The 16,062-nt window shown below is 52.0% G+C and overlaps 1 protein-coding gene across 1 annotated transcript in view; it reads left to right on the top strand.

The window, feature by feature from the left end:
• CHST10 (carbohydrate sulfotransferase 10) overlaps window positions 1-14,267 on the top strand; it is a 35,710-nt gene extending 21,443 nt beyond the window's left edge. The window contains exons 3-6 of the mRNA XM_047781422.1: window positions 2,558-2,652; window positions 7,921-8,155; window positions 10,530-10,635; window positions 12,504-14,267. Of these exons, the coding sequence (XP_047637378.1) occupies window positions 2,558-2,652; window positions 7,921-8,155; window positions 10,530-10,635; window positions 12,504-13,041 (974 nt within the window). The 3' untranslated portion in view covers window positions 13,042-14,267. The remainder of the gene's footprint in view (window positions 1-2,557; window positions 2,653-7,920; window positions 8,156-10,529; window positions 10,636-12,503) is intronic.
• The last annotated feature ends 1,795 nt before the right edge of the window (window positions 14,268-16,062 follow it).

Genomic DNA, 16,062 nt, shown 5'->3' on the forward strand with positions numbered 1-16,062 from the left:
GGTGTTCCTCCTTGGGTTTATTTTATATGGTACTCGTTGTGCTTCCTGGATTTGACTGAGTGGTTCCTTTCCCATGTTGGGGAAGTTTTCGGGTATTATCTCTTGGAATTTTTCTGTCCCCTTCTCTTTCTTCTCCTTCTGGCACCCCTATAATATGGATGTTGGTGTGTTTGATGTTGTCCCAGAGTTCTCTGAGACTCTCTTCATTTGTTTTCAATCTTTTTTCTTTTCTGTTCTGCATCCGTAGTTTCTGCTAGTCTGTTCTCTGCCTGGCTTATTTGTTCTTCTGCCTCCTGTATTCTGCTGTTAGCTGCTTCTAGTGAATTTTTTTTTCAGTTATTGTATTTTGCATCTTTTCTTGTTTAAGTTTTATGTCTTGTATCTCTTTGCTCAGTATTTCCTGTAAGTTATCCATCTTCCCTCCAGTTTATTTCCAGTGTCTTGCATCATCTTCAGCATCAACAGTCTAAAGTCTTTTTCCTGGAGGCTGAGAATCTCCTGATCACTTAGCTGATTTTATGGGTTTTTTTCTTTCTCCCTCATCTGAGTTATAGTTCTCTGTCTTTTCATTTTTATAGGTTTTTGGTATGGTGACCTTTTTACAGATAATTGAGTTGTAGCCTCTCTTACTTCTGGTGTCTGCCCCCCTTGTGGCTGACGTTGGTATGGGGGCTTGCTGTAGGCTTCCTGATGGGAGGGGCTGATGCTTGCCCCCTGGTAGGTGGAGCTGATTCCTATCCCTCTGGTGGGTGGGGCTTAGTCTCTGAATGGGATTAGAGGAAGCTGTGTGCCTGAGGTGTCTTTAGGCAGCCTTTTTACTGAGGTGGCTGTGATCCCACCTGGATTGTTGTTTGCCCTGGGGCTTCTCAGGCTGACTGAAGGGTGGGGCCACATTTTCCCCAAATGGCCACCTGCAGAGAAAGGCACTCTGATGAATATTCCCAAGAGCTTTGCTTCCAATGTCCTTCCCTCACAACAAGCCACATTCACCCCTGTTTCCCCAGGGGGTCCTCCAAGAACTGCAGTCAGGTTTGACCCAGATTCCTGTGAAGACTCTGCTTTGCCCTGGGACCCATGCTTTGCCCTGCAACCCAGTGCATGTGAAAGTCTGTGTGCGCCTTTTAAGAATGGGGTCACTGTTCCCCCAGTCCCGTGGAGCTCCTATGCACGAGCCCCACTGGCCTTCAATGCCAGATGCTCCAGGGGCTCTTTTTCCCAGTGCCAGATCCCCACACGTGGGAGTTTGATATGGGGCTCAGAACTCTCACTCCTGTAGGTGAGTTTCTGAATCATCACTTTCCAGTCTTTGGGGCTTCCCACCCATGAGGTATGGGGTTGCTTCTATCACGTAATCCCTCCTCCTGCCCCTTTATGTGGCCTCCTCTTTGTCTTCTGGAGTAGGATATCTTTTTAAAGGTTTCTGGTCCATTTGGTTGAAGATTGCTCAGCATTTAGTTGTAGATTTTGTTGTTTTTAGGAGAGAAGTTGAGTTCCAGTCCTTCTATTCCGCCATCTTAATCCCATCTCCTGCGTGCTTAGTTTTTAAAGAAACTGCTGCTTCTAGAGTTTTCTAGAGCTGCTGAACCATCTTACATTCACCAGTCATATAGAATGCATCCTCACTAGCATTTGAGTTTTCACTGGTTTTTGTTTTAGCCTGTCTCTCTGTGGTGTCAGTTTGCGTTTGCCTGAGGCCTGGTGAGGTTGAACATCCTCTCGTGTCTTTATTTACCACCCGTAGATCTTTTTGGTGAAACATCTATTCCTGTTTTGCCCATTTTCTAATAGGATTGTTTGTATTTTTTACTGTTGAAAATTGAGAGTTCTTTACATATTCTAGATACCAGTCTTTGGTCAGATGTGTGGTTTGGACGTATTTTCTCTCCAAGTCTATAGCTTGTCTTCATCCTCTTTGGGTTTTTGGCAGAGCAAAAGTTTTAAATTTTGATGAAATTCAGTTTATCAGTTTTCCCAAAGATTTACTCCTATTCTTTCCCTATATATTTTTAAAGAACGTCTATTTATTTATTTATGTTATTTATTTATTTAGGGCCACACCTGTGGCATATGGAAGTTTCCAGGCTAGGGATCGAATCAGAGCTGCAGCTGATGGCCTACACCACGGCCACAGCAACGCCAGATCCGAGCCTCGCCTGCAGCCTGTGCCGCAGCTTGCAGTAGCGCTGGATCCTAAATACCCATTGAACGAGGCCAGGGATCAAACCCACATCCTCATGGATGCTAGCTGGGTTCTTAACCTACTGAATTACAAAGGAACTCCTATGCCTGTGCTTTTTAAAAAGTTTTATAGTTTTATGCTTTACACTTAAATGCTGCTGCATTTTGAGTCTGATCTCAGGGGGTGGGGTTTGGGTAAAGGACGTCCAGTGGCCCAGCACCACAGTTGAGAAGGCTCTCCCTCACAGCATTGCTTTTGCACCTTGTCTGCTATCCCTTGAGGATGTTTGTGCAGGTCTCTTTCTGGGACCTCCATGCTGTGGTGCTGATCCGGGTCTGCTCCTCCACAGAAAGACGTTTTAACCTCTCTGTCTCCTAGTGTACAGCGCCAAGCAGGAGCTTCTGTTCCTGACCGCCGTGCCCGAGGATGCGGCGAGGTCGCCCGGAGAGACGCACTTTGCTGAGGAGCTGAAGGTGGGCATGGCTGGGCTTCAGCATTGTCCCCTCTGCCCATTGGTCCCTGGGTGTCTCCCTCTCACCTACTCACTCACCCCCCGCCCCCACCTGGCCCTGGCGGGTCCCCAGTTGTGGGGAACAGCCGCTCTCCCCCACCCCTGCCCTCAGCAGCTGGTTTCTGCTTTCTCTCTTTCTCAGCTTTATAGTCGCTGCTTCTGCACGTGTCTGCTCATTTTTTTAGCATCTGTGCCTCACAGAGCCTTGTGCATCGTGGGTGATCTGGAGTGTTGACCATGTCGAGCTCCCGACCATCCCAGAAAGAGCCTTGAGGGGAAGGGATCTGGGATATTGGGCAAATGGAGAGAAAACCAGAGACTGGGAGAAGACCTCTGACCCCGAATCCTGGGAATCATGGAATTTCAGAGTATGGATGAGAGAGCTGAGTTTAGGAAAAAAGCTGATCATCAAAAGTCACGTGGGAGTGAGCAGCAGGGCCTGGGGCCAACTCACCTGGAGCTCACCTCCCTGGACTCTCTGACTCTAGGTCTTTCTCCTCTGGCTCCCCTTGCACAGGAATTCCTGATTATTCCCCAGCCAAGATGAAAGGCCCACTCTTTTTTTTTTTTTTTTTGGCCTTTTAGGGCTGCACCTATGGCATATGGCAGTTCCTAGGCTAGAGGTGAAATCTAAGCCATAGCTGCCGGCCACAACCATAGCCACACCAGATCGTCTGTGACCTATGCCACAGCTCACAGCAACGCAGGATCCTTAACCCACTGAGAAGCCAGGAATTAAACCCACATCCTCATGGATACTAGTCGGGTTCGTTACCACTGAGCCACAAGAGGAACTCTGAAAGGCCTGCTCTTGGGCCCCACTCCATACTGACCCCTGTGCTAGGTCTGGAAGGTTTAGGTTGCAGTCTTGCCAGAAGAGATGAAATGGGTGAGTCCAGCTCCAAAAATGTTTATCAGCCCCGAATTAAACCCAGAGGCGGGGACAGTCCTACCAGTGATCAGTGTAAGGACACGGACAGAACCCAGCAAAGTCGGGACAGCCACACCTGGTTGGAGTAAAGTGCTGCCTGAGTTTGCTTCTCGCAGGGTGTGGCTGGGGTGGATGGAGCACCTCTGCAGAAGCCTTTGAAGCAGGCCTGGAGGGCACTTCGGGTTGTGGCCTTCCAGGGCAAGGCGCCAGTGGGAATGGGTTGCAGAGACAAGAAACAAGCCCCACAGGAAGTAGGAGGCTGGCTTTAATAGGAAGAGTTAAGGAAATAAATATTTACTGACTTGTATAAATAATGTGCCCCAGTGACAGCTTTGCAAGAGGCCTGTAGGGCTTTGAACTGGGGCACCACCCTGATGTTGCAGTGCTAGAGGCAGGAGAGAGTGGCCCACGCCGTCACCTGTAGAAGACAGTGTGCTTGTCCTGAGAGGCCGTTGGCCTGCAGGACCAATGGTGGTTGAAAATACTGCATCTAACATGCCTTACAGTTTACAGAGTGCTTTGCGGGATTTTAATCTTACTGGTCCTCACAAGCAGCACTCTCAGGTGTAAATACTTCCATTCTCATTTCTCATTTCACAGTTGGAAAACGCAGAGCTCAGGGGTGCTGGGCCTGGATGTAGAACTCCGGGTTCTTGTCTTCAACTCTTCCTGTCCTCTCCCACTGCTTCTCCTAAAACTCAGCTGAAGCTGAAGGAAGTGGGAACTGTAGTCAGACTTGGTTTTCTGAGACCGAGAATCGTTAGATATTAAAGTCCATATATATGTTTGCCCCAAAGAAAGGTGATGTATAATGATGATGAGGTTATGCGTAGCTTACCTTTAAAAGTTTATTTTGTGAATAATGCAGCTGAACATTTTTGAATAGAATATAGTGGAAAATAATATATCATTAATATCAGTTTTGGGTGTTTGCAAAGGGAAAAAATAGAAAATGATGACGGTAAACACAACTGAACAAGAAATTTTTCTTCTTTGTGTATAATCCTTAAGCTTGAAGAAAAGCAAACTTGAAGGAGATTTTTCTGTGGTTCCTGAAGAGAACCTGTACTGTTGCTGCCATGGGCGGCACTGCTCTTAAGTGTTGTCTAGGATCAGGGTTAGAGCTAAGGTTTAAAAAGTCAGAACAGAGTGAGGAAAAGAGAAGGATTCTGGATAAGTGAGCCAGACTTGGGATCCAGGAGGGAGGTTAAGTTAGACCTGTCTCTGAAGCAAGAAGGCGAGTGTTTCCCACAGAGGTGGGGGCAGGGTGGCAGGCTTGAGCTCCAGTTTCTGGGAGGAGCAGGGTTCAGTCATTCTTGGGGAGGAAAGTGCAGAGGGATCCTTATGCATGTGTCTGTCCCACTGCCAGAATGGCTTCATGTTGGGAAGTCCCTCCACCAGGGAACCCAGGCAATGTAGTCAGACATCCGACAGCCAGCCAACCCTGGAGGAGGCTGTGCCCTGAGGCGGAACAGGGGTGTTCTGAAGTCTTCCTGTTTTGTAACTGGCCCAGGGCCCCTCAGGGTGGACAGGGTTGCCTGGCAAGGCCAGTGTTTTTTTTTTTTTTTTTTTTGGTCTTTTTGCCATTTCTTGGGCCGCTCCTGCGGCATATGGAGGTTCCCAGGCTAGGGGTCGAATTGGAGCTGTAGCCACTGGCCTATGCCAGAGCCACAGCAACACGGGATCCGAGCCGCGTCTGCAACCTACACCACAGCTCACGGCAACGCCGGATCGTTAACCCACTGAGCAAGGGCAGGGACCGAACCCGCAACCTCATGGTTCCTAGTCGGATTCGTTAACCACTGCGCCACGACGGGAACTCCGGCCAGTGTGTTTTAACCAATACAGTAAAGGTAGTTTGGTCCATTCAGTCAAGTAAATTTAGAGAGACCATCTGCTTTGAAGTCTTGAGGAGATGTCCTGTGTAAATTTAAGAGAATAACTAGGCGTGGTAGCAGAAACACCTCAAGATGCTGAGAAAAGGGGCCATGGCTAGAGGCGGCCAAAGGAGTAGGGTTGGAGGAGACAGCCTCCCTCTGCAGAACTGCCTTTGCAGATGCTTCTGGGAGAAGCAGGAGGCACCTGTGGGCACTCAACTTCTGCCTGAGCTGGTGGGTCTCCCTCCGTCCCCCCCCAGTGCACCTGCATACACATGCACGCGTGCGCACATGCACACGCGCAGCACCTCTCAGCTTCCGCTGCCAAGGCTTTCCCTGGGCCCCCACAGCACCTGCAGCTGCAGCCAAGCAGAGTTGAGGCCCAGTACATGCTCTTGGGTTAGAGTCCACTGCCTAATGGGGCCGTCTGAACGTAGAAAAGGGCCGTGGTCATAGAATCACTGGGTTCAGCAGCTAGTAGTCCCAAAAAGTATGTCATAACTTGGCACTTGAGCTTTTTCATCTTTGGGGGTTTTTAAGTCAACCTTCTCTCAAGAAGGAAAGTCAGATAAACCTTTTCTGCATCTCTTTTCCTTGTCAAATGACTCAGATCACGGACTCAGCTCCGTGATCTACAGAGCAGTGGAAGGGCCCCAAGGCCCCTTCAGGAAGTGGCTGGAAATAGTGGGTGTCACTGCGAAAAAGTGGGGGGAGGAAAGAAGAGAAGGGGCCCCTGGATGACGAGAAAGGACAGGTCAGTCCTAGGGAAGGTGCAGAGGGGCTCTGGGGGAGGGCTGCAGCCTTTCTCAGTGTGGCGCCTGCTGAAGGAAGACAGAAAATGAGGTCCTGTCTGTGCAGAGCTGCCTCCGGATACGGAAAATACCCAAATGTGGTAGATGTGATCTGCGGAGGACTTGGAAGAGATTTCTAGAACTTCTTAGAAGTCTTTATAGGTGCCCCCCCTCCGCCAGTATTTTCAAATCAGGTTTTTTATAAGAAGTAGTAGCTACTCATTGTGTTTGCTAAAGAAATAACTAACATTGAAAAGACATCAGCTGTGCTCTACCATAACTAACTCTCTTCGGCCCCTGTTAGAACCTCTGTGTATTTTCGTTTTAAAAATCAGAATCAGGGAGTTCCCGTCATGGCACAGTGGTTAATGAATCTGACTAGGAACCATGAGGTTGCGGGTTCGGTCCCTGCCCTTGCTCAGTGGATTAACGATCCGGCGTTGCCGTGAGCTGTGGTGTAGGTTGCAGACGCGGCTCGGATCCCGCGTTGCTGTGGCTCTGGCGTAGGCCGGTGGCTACAGCTCCGATTCGACCCCTAGCCTGGGAACCTCCATATGCCGTGGGAGCGGCCCAAGAAATAGCAACAACAACAACAACAAAAAGACAAAAAGACAAAAAAAAAATCAGAATCATTCACTGAGGTGTAACATAAACACGGTAGGTGGCTCCATTCCTGAAGACGGGCACACATGACCTGTGAGGCCAGGGGCTTTGCTGGGCAGTCTTGTCGGGAAGGAAGTTCAGCCACCCTGAGCACATGCTAGGCATGTCGGCACTGGTTATCCTCTAAAGTGAGAAGATCCATGTCAACCTTGGGGTGGAGGCCGTCATGCCAGAAACCCCTGCCCACCCAGAAAGTGGGCCTCCAGCCCCCAGAGCGGGCAAGCTGGCCGCACAGCCTCCCCTGGGCTGTGGGATCCAGCTGGGAACTTGGACTCTGGCCGTGTTTCCGTAGTTGGGGTCCACGCTGCAGAAGCAGGAGGGAGAAGCTAAACTTCGGTACCAGGGATGTAACTGCCAGGCAGGACCCTCCACATACCTGAAGCTGCATTCCAGAGAAACATAACCACGCTCAGCACTGAGGAAATGCAGCAGTGGTTCCTGCCTTTTAAAAACCCATACCGAGTGACCTAAGGTTTTTCTTAAATTAATAAGCCAGATATACCAATGTACCAGATTATCTTCAAAACAACCACCGTCTGTGAGAACAGCAGGTCCTTAGGAGCCTGCCATCCACACACATAGACTCAAATTACCTGGAGGGAGATGCAGGTGGGAGCCGGGAGGCAGCAGCTGGCCCTCCCTAAAATCCCCAAGTGAAGTCTCCTGCCATTTCCAAGAAATCATGGGCCACAGTGCGGTCTGTGCAGGGACACAGACAGCCCACCGCCCCCTCGGTTTGTCCAAGCCAAGGATAAGATAGCTGGTCAGCCATCTCTGGTGCACCATGGTCCAGCCTGAACCCAGGCGCCAGCGGTGACTCGTGCCCTCAGCCCCACTGTTTCTGTGGGGGTGGCCCCCAGGCTCCCACCTCCCCAAGTTAAGGCCCAACCTGGCAGAGGTGGGCACAGGGGTCCATCCTTTTTCTGCTGACAAAGCCCCAGTGCCCATCCTGCCTCTGTTCCCTGCAGCCGACCGGGAAGATGCCGTTGGGCGACCAGCTGGTTCAGCCCCTGGTCTACATGCAGCGCCTGGAGCTCATCAGAAATGTCTGCAGGGAGGAAGCTCTTAGGAGTCTCTCCCACACTGCCATCTCCAAGTTTGTCCTCGACCGAATATTCGTCTGTGACAAGCACAGGATTCTCTTCTGCCAGACTCCCAAAGTGGGCAACACCCAGTGGAAGAAGGTGCTCATCGTGTTGAACGGTGCGTGCAGCGCCCAACCGTGGCTGCCCCCGCTGGACCGCAGGGTCTGCGGGAAGAGTGGCCGTGACCTGGGCAGGGGCAGGGGCGTGGAGGAGGGCAGCAGAGAGGAGCCAAGGAAGGGCAGGTCAACCCCCAACAGCTTGCTGGGGTCTTCCTTTCATGTCATACAAGTAGGTGGGCTGTATCCAGATGCTGCTGTTTTCAAACCTACTTTAGGACCTCCTCACTTGTCCATCTCTGCCTACGGGCCAGGTCGGTCCCTCCTCTTCTCTTCCAAGTTGTTCACTCCTTCCTGGGAGGTCAAGGCCCCACGTTGAGCCACTACCCTTCCAGGCTGAGAAGGACCCTCAGCCAGTGCCAGGGAGGGGAGCCCTGCTGGGGAGTCTGGGGACCTCTCCGCTTGCAATCTCTTGGGTCGAGGAATCTGTCCCCACCCCACACTGAGCATCCGTAGTCAGAGGATTTCATCAACCTGCTTCTGGAAATGTGCTGTTCACTCAGGAATAAATTGAGATCATTGAAAAGTCCCCTCACACACTACAGTTTTAATTCCTCACCACTCTTTTCACGCACCATGTTTGTTTGTTTAAACTCCAGTTACTCTGAACTGACCCAAGGTAATTGTGGGCTGTTTCTGTTAAATTCAGCTTCAACAGGAACGCATTCCTGTGGACAGCAGTGTGACTCCTGGCTCAGGAACAAGGCCAGGTGATAGTCAGAGTTGGCTGTCCAGTTGCCTCTTCACTGGTTGGTTGGGGGAAAAAAAAGAGAGATAGTCACTTTATCTTCTTGTGATGATGAATATGCTTCTTGAGTAATCTGACAGTATGTTATGTTGGGTTTTTCTTAGATTTATGTTGCTGCAGCATATGGAGGTTGCCAGGCTAAGGGCTGAATTGAAACTGCAGCCTCTGGCCTATGCCACAGCAACACTGGATCCAAGCCACATCTGAGACCTACACCACAGCTCATGGCAACACCAGATCCTTGACCTAGTGAGTGAGGCCAGGGATCGAAATCATGTCCTCATGGAAACGAGTTGGGTTTGTAACCCACTGAGCCACAACAGGAGCTCTGGATTTTGACATCAGACAGTGAGGTTACAAATCAAATTTAAAACAACAAAATGAAAGTCTTGCAAATTTGCCGCCATAGTATGAAGCATCAGACTTTAAAGAAGAGCCTGTTGATGAGGGCGAGGTAAAACCGTGCAGGTCTGCCAGGCCATGTGGTAGGAAAAGGATGGTCCTGGACAAGGACAGTACATGGAGATAGGTACCAGAGCAGGTGCAGATCCTCAGAGCTGGCTCTTCTTTGACACCTCCAGAGCAGACGCGTGTCCTGCTCATTTACAGCCACGAGTGGTACTTCACATGAGCTCCGGATCAGGCCTTAAATATTCCAGGGAGGCTGTGGCCACTGGTTAAATGGCCCAATAGAAATCCTTCCCTGCCATCCACTGAGTTTAACAGTGTGTTTGATACAAAGCTGGATGGATGGGATGTAGAGGGTTGCAGAGACTTGGCCAGCGCCCCAGCATAAGGATGCTTTATCTCCGTTTGTCTAAGTTGAGAAAAGCGTGAGACACCCGCCAAACACCCCAACCCTAAGATGAGCCCCGGGGTTCTAGCAGCAGCTCTGGTCGGTCCTGCCTACCTTCTCAGACGCTTGCCCTTCTCTTGGCCCTGCCTCAGGTACATCACTTAGCTCCCAGAGCACTGGCCTGATTTCTCCAGCACTTCATGTCTTTGCCACCTGCAGGTCTGTGATGCTGCAAGGTCACCTATGAATGTTGCAGGTCCGGGCGGCGTACTGGGGCTGTGGGCATAAATCAGAAGCATGTTGCAGGTCTGGCATGCTCCCCAGTTTCAGAGTAGAAGGAAGCGTGCTGGATTTCGGCATTCTGCCTGCGGGCAGTCAGCCAGCTTTCATGGCAGGCAGAACCCTGCGTGGGTGCTGTCCTCATCCCTCTCTCCCCCTCCCTCCCCCCTCCCTCTTCCTCCCTCTCCTCCTCCCTCTCCTTCCCTTTCGCTCCCTCTTCCCTGCCTCTCCCTCCCTCTCCCTGTCCCTCCCTCTCCCTCCCTCTCCTCTGCCTCTTCCTCTCTCTCCTTCCCTCTTCTTCCCTCTCTTCTGCCTCTTCCTCCCTTCCCCTCCCCCTCCCTCCCTTTCCCTCCTTCTCCCCTGCCTTCTGGGTCACCACTGGCTTTTCCTCACGCTCCTCCTGCCAGCAGAAGTGGTAGAAATTCAAAGACTAAACGTGGGTATTGGGGGTGGCTTGTGGGGTACACAGGCCTGAGTTCAGAGATGGGGCTTCTTTCTGTACAGGCAGCACCCCCAAGGCAGCCAACATGCCTTCTCCCTGCTTGCTTTCCAGGAGCCTTTCCTTCCATCGAAGAGATCCCAGAAAATGTAGTCCACGACCATGAGAAGAACGGCCTCCCGCGTCTCTCTTCCTTCAGCAATGAGGAAATTCAGATGCGGTAGGAGCAGGCTGGGTGCTGATAAAACCCCAGGCTCAGTGCTCTGTTGCCTTGTGTCTCCCAGGTCACTGCCACCCCAGCTGCTGGTTGTGTGGATTAGAGAAGCAGCTGGGCACATCCACAGCTCAGCATTGAGCTCATCTAAATTCACAAGTCTTCATGAGACTTTCCGAGTGTCTTTACCACCCTAACCTTCATGTAGCCTGTTAAAATGAAGGTTACATAGTTGTCTTAACAGAAACGAATGGATTTCTTACTGAACATGACCTTTGTTTCTTCTTCTTTTTTTTTTTTGGCTGCACCTATGCCATGCAGAGGTTCCCAAGCCGGGGATCAAACTTGGGGCCCAGCAGTAGCAACGCTGGATCCTTAACCCAACTAGTATCCATGAGGACTCGGGTTGGATCCCTGGCCTCTCTCAGTGGGTTAAGGATCCAGCATCGCTGTGAGCTGTGCTGTAGGTCACAGACGCAGCTTGAATCTTGGAGTGGCTGTGGCTGTGGTGTAGGCTGGGGGCTGAAGCTCCAATTCGATTGGACCCCTCACCTGGGAATTTGCACATGCCCTAGGTGCGGCCCTAAAACAAAAGACAGAAAGGGGTTTGGGCTGCAGGGAAACCCCAGCTCCTTTTTCACTTTCTCCAGAGGCACGCTGCCTGCCTCTGAGGCAGCTGCCCCAAGGAGTGGTGGTGTGGGCTGGCCCTGGCACAGGCCTCTCGGACCATAGCAGGGATGGAGACTGGCATCGGGAGAATTTCTCAGCAGGTGGAACAGTTCTCCCGGTAGCTGTGAAGCAGCCTCACAGAGGAGGTTTAAAGGAACGAGTGTGTAATATGCAATCAGTGTCACGGAATCGGATGGTCTCTCATCGCCCTTTTCCTTTTCAGCCACTTGATTGTCGTGCTTCTGGCGCTAGTCATTCACTCTTCCCCCCTTGTAGAGCTTCAGAATGGAGGTGTCAAAGGCCAGAGCAGAGACCCTTCCTCCCGGAGGCAGGCTGTCCAGTCACCAGCCCTGCACTGACCTTGGCCTTGCGTGAGAGTAGGTGCGCTGAGACAGGCAGCACAAGGAGGCCTCCGGCCTGGATGAGCACACGGAATTAGAGCTGTGCGGCCTTGTCATTGGTCATTGTCCTTAGAGCTCTTCACACTGGTAGCACTGCACCACCATGGCAGTCCCCCCAGGCCCCTTCCTGCCATCCAGAGCCTGAACCCTCCCTCTGCATTTTCTCTTACCACCCCCCCCCCCACCTGCCCCCAGTTTTCCTTTCCCTGCAGTTTTGAACTCAGGGTTTTTTGGTTGGTTTGTCTGTTTTGACTGAGCCCATGGCCTGCAGAAGTTCCTGGGACAGGGATCAAACCCAAGCCACAGCAGAGACAACACCAGATCCTTAACCCACTGAGCCACTAGGGAACTAACCCCGGATTGAGTTTTTAAAGATGCACCCTTAGAGTAACTTTCTCTGGCCTCAGCCATTTCTAACTTGATCAGTGTTCCTGCCCTTATGGGTTTTTTGCCCAGGAACAAAGACTTTTACACACTCCTGAAGTTTGGAACTACTCCATTAAACAACACGTGGTTAAATAGACACCTTCACAGGGCCCCCAAGCGTGTGGAGTACTGTGGTCTTGGCCAGTTAGGGTTTCAGAACCTCCATATCCTCCCCTGTGAAATGGATTATTAACCAGATCTGCTTCCCAGGGTGGCTTCGTGGGTTAAATAAGAGCCACACACACGATGCACTGGGCCTGGCGGCTGCTGCCATCCAGCTATCACTCTTCATGCTTCCCTGCTCACAACCCACAGCCAGCACTACCAGCAGTTAACCAGTCAGGTTAACCTCTTGTCTGTCTTCATTTCTCCCCTTAGCTTGAAAACATACTTCAAGTTTTTTATCGTAAGAGATCCCTTTGAAAGACTGATTTCTGCGTTTAAGGATAAGTTTGTTCACAACCCCCGCTTTGAGCCTTGGTACAGGCACGAGATTGCACCCGGCATCATCAGAAAGTACAGAAGGAACCGGACAGAGACCCGGGGCATCCAGTTTGAGGACTTTGTGCGCTACCTGGGTGATCCGAACCACAGGTGGCTGGACCTTCAGTTTGGGGACCACATCATCCACTGGGTGACATATGTGGAGCTGTGTGCACCCTGCGAGATTAGGTACAGTGTCATCGGCCACCACGAGACCCTGGAGGAGGACGCCCCATACATCCTGAAAGAGGCCGGCATAGACCACCTGGTGTCTTACCCAACCATCCCTCCAGGCATCACCGTGTATAACAAAACCAAGGTGGAGCACTACTTTCTGGGCATCAGCAAACGCGACATCCGGCGCCTGTACGCACGTTTTGAAGGGGACTTTAAGCTCTTCGGGTATCAGAAGCCAGATTTTTTGCTAAACTAATGTGTAGGACTGTGTTCAAGTCAGACCAGAGGCTAACCCAGTAGAGGTCTGGGCGCAGAAATGACACCTCCTCCATCACACTCCTTCTGAAGACTCCGCAGCTCCCTGGACCTGTGTGGGCCTCGGCCGGTGAAGCTGGACTCTGATCCACCATAACGTGGGCTCAGGCATAAGATGCACTGAGGGCTCTGCCCCCCCACCCCTACTAGTGCCGTTAGGCCTTTGCTCTCCTTAGAAGATCAGAGGATTAAACATATACAGTTTAACAGCTGGGAGGGAACATCACCTCCCTCAGGTGCCCACCTCCCGAGGAGGCAGGGTGAGGGGGGCTGTCTGCTGTCACCTCCACATTTCAGGAATGGTACCCAGTGCTTTCAGGAGAGATGGAAAAGCCAGTCATCTGCCAAGATCACTGGGGCCGAGACAGGACCACATCTGGGTCACAAAAAGACACCTCTGGCTCTCATCTCGGCACCACTATAATGACAGAGGCAAGCTTCTTTCCATGACTGGTTCCTGAGAGATTCAGGGATGACCAAGGGTACTTTTAGGCAGTCCATCTTTTCAGAATACATGCCGGTGTGTTGCTGGTCCAGATTTCTGAGCCTGCACCGCCCCCCCACCGCCCCGGGTGATCAGGAGACACAATTTTGAAAAGTGAGGGGAGTGTATGTTCTTGCCACCTGAGAAGGGGACTGTCTCTGGGGCCGTAAAGGGAATGTGGCTGGGAAGGGGCAGAGCCGCTTGGGGCCCGGAACTCAGGCTGCCGTGACCTGGGCTCCATCTGTCCTGAAGACTCTCTGCCTCTTGTGTCTGATGGTCCCACACAGAGGGCGTGGGGGTTCTGCCCCAGCTGCTCGGGGCAACATGCCAATGTTGCCCAGTCTGTGCAGTTGACACGTGTGGATTTCCTCTCATCTCAGCAGAATGCACACCTCTGGGCCCATTTCTGGTGTGAGTTGGATAATCGAGTCCACCAGCAATAAAATCCTGGGCGAGGCATCTTCTCAGCACCAAGGAGCAAGCCACGGCTACTGCCTTAGATACCATCCGACAGCGAGGCCCCTCGAGGTGAGGGCCAGTGTCCTCATGAGATGTCCCAAGTGCCCAGCCCACACTGTGCCCTGGAGCTTCCGCTCCAGGTGGCCTCCACCTCCCTCTCAGTGTGGCCTCCTGAGTCCGTCAATGTGAAAGTAAAATGGAATAAAAAATATGTGCCAACCTGACATGGGCTGCAGTTCCAGGGGAGGCCTCGCCGTGGTGACAGGCACACAGGCCTGTGCGGATGGCTGCTGGTGACACAGCAGGGGAATGGGGCTCCCCTGTGCCCATCTGCAACGTGCTCAAAGGGGGTAGTCAGCATGGTGGCCTGTCTTGCTTAGCTGACAGGCTGAGGGTGTAGCCCCAGTCGTTTTCCTCTCAAGTTTTAGCAAGTCCCTCAAAGTCATCGCACCGCCCCCCCCCCCATGTGCAGATGGGTTCCTCTTTCCTATTTGAAATGTTAACAGTGTGAATAATGTTTGTGAATTGAAGGCCTTAAAGTCAGGAACAAAAGGTTGGACATCTGGGTGCCCCCCGTCCCAGGTCTCTGGAACTTAGATTTTGGCCATTTTTCTCTGGCATTTAGGTCATTTTCCTAACGTTTTTCCAGACACATAGAGACAGCCCCTGTAATGTCTAGACATTGCACAGTGAGCCGGAAACCCAAGCTCCCCACCCCCCACCCCAGCCCCTGGGCTCCTGATCCTACCAGCCCGCCCCCCCCCCCCACCCCGCATCCTCCCCCTGAGGTCCACCACCTTCCTTTCATCTTCCTCCCTTCCAGCACCTAAGAGCAGGTGCTATTCTCCTGTCACCTGGGCGGTTTTCCCCCACATCACTGCCTAGAAGGGAGCTCTACACAGGCAGCCTGGAGCGAACCTGGCTGCATCCTGCCTGGCAATGCCCAGCCTTTGCTAGGGTCTCCCTCACCCTCGGCTGCTCAACCTGTGCCTGCACAGCTCCTGCATCCACGCTGGGCCTTCTTGGCTCACCAGGGGGGTGGGGGCGTGGCTAGGGTGCTGGTGGCGGGGGGATGCCTCCAGGAGTGGGGGCATAGCTAGGGCGCCTCAAGGGGCAAGTGGGGGAGTGTCCCCACCACCCTCGCTGCCCGCCCCACCCCACCCAGGGGAGACATTTGGGGTGTGGGGGGGAGATGGGCAGCCAGAGAGGGCAGACTCTTCAGGAAATGTCTAGGTGAGAACAAGTAGCCTTAAGCCTGGATTTGGAAGAAACAGAAGTAACTCCATCTTCAAGAAGGGGTCTTAAGGCCAGGAGGGAAATTCCAAAACTTGGAAACTTCCTATTAGACTAGGTTGACTTAATAGGCATGTGTCTTAGATTGTTATTCTCTTACTGGATTTCTCTCCTCCCACATTTAATTTTATTGGCCTTATGTTGGAAACCGTTGCGGGAAAATGCCCAGAGCCAAGGTGAGATTTGGTTTTCATAGTGGCTGACTCTGCACTGAGATGGCAGGTCACCAAGGGCAAGGGGCCCAGGTGGCTCTGTCACAGGGGTCCTGGGAAGAAGAGCCCCTGACCAGGGAGGGGTCCCAGAGGTTCCTGGGGGTGTTGGTTCCATATCAGCCCACGCTCTCCCCCTCACCACACCCACCCTTGCTCTAAACCCCAGCATAGCCTGTTCAACTGGAATCTCCAGAAGGAGGAAACAGAAAAGACTGGGATTAGATGGAGAAAATGATCAAGATTCAGCAAAACTTGCCAAGTGCCCAGTCTGCACAAGACAGCAGCCTTGCCACCTACTTGAGATTTAAATTGTTCCAGGTACATTTTCCAAGCCCTTTGGACATGCCAAGCCTTGCACAAGGTTTGTGGGATTCCCAAGCTGAGCAGAACCACAGGCTCACGGGAGGAGGGCCTGGGAGTGGCACACAGTGGCAATTACACAGGAAGGATTAGGGAATTCCGTCTTTGTTTCCTCGCTCCCTGTCAATTTAATAGCAGTTATCTTGAAGCTGTC

The sequence above is a fragment of the Phacochoerus africanus genome, chromosome 5, assembly GCF_016906955.1.
Source record: "Phacochoerus africanus isolate WHEZ1 chromosome 5, ROS_Pafr_v1, whole genome shotgun sequence".
NCBI lineage: Eukaryota > Metazoa > Chordata > Mammalia > Artiodactyla > Suidae > Phacochoerus > Phacochoerus africanus.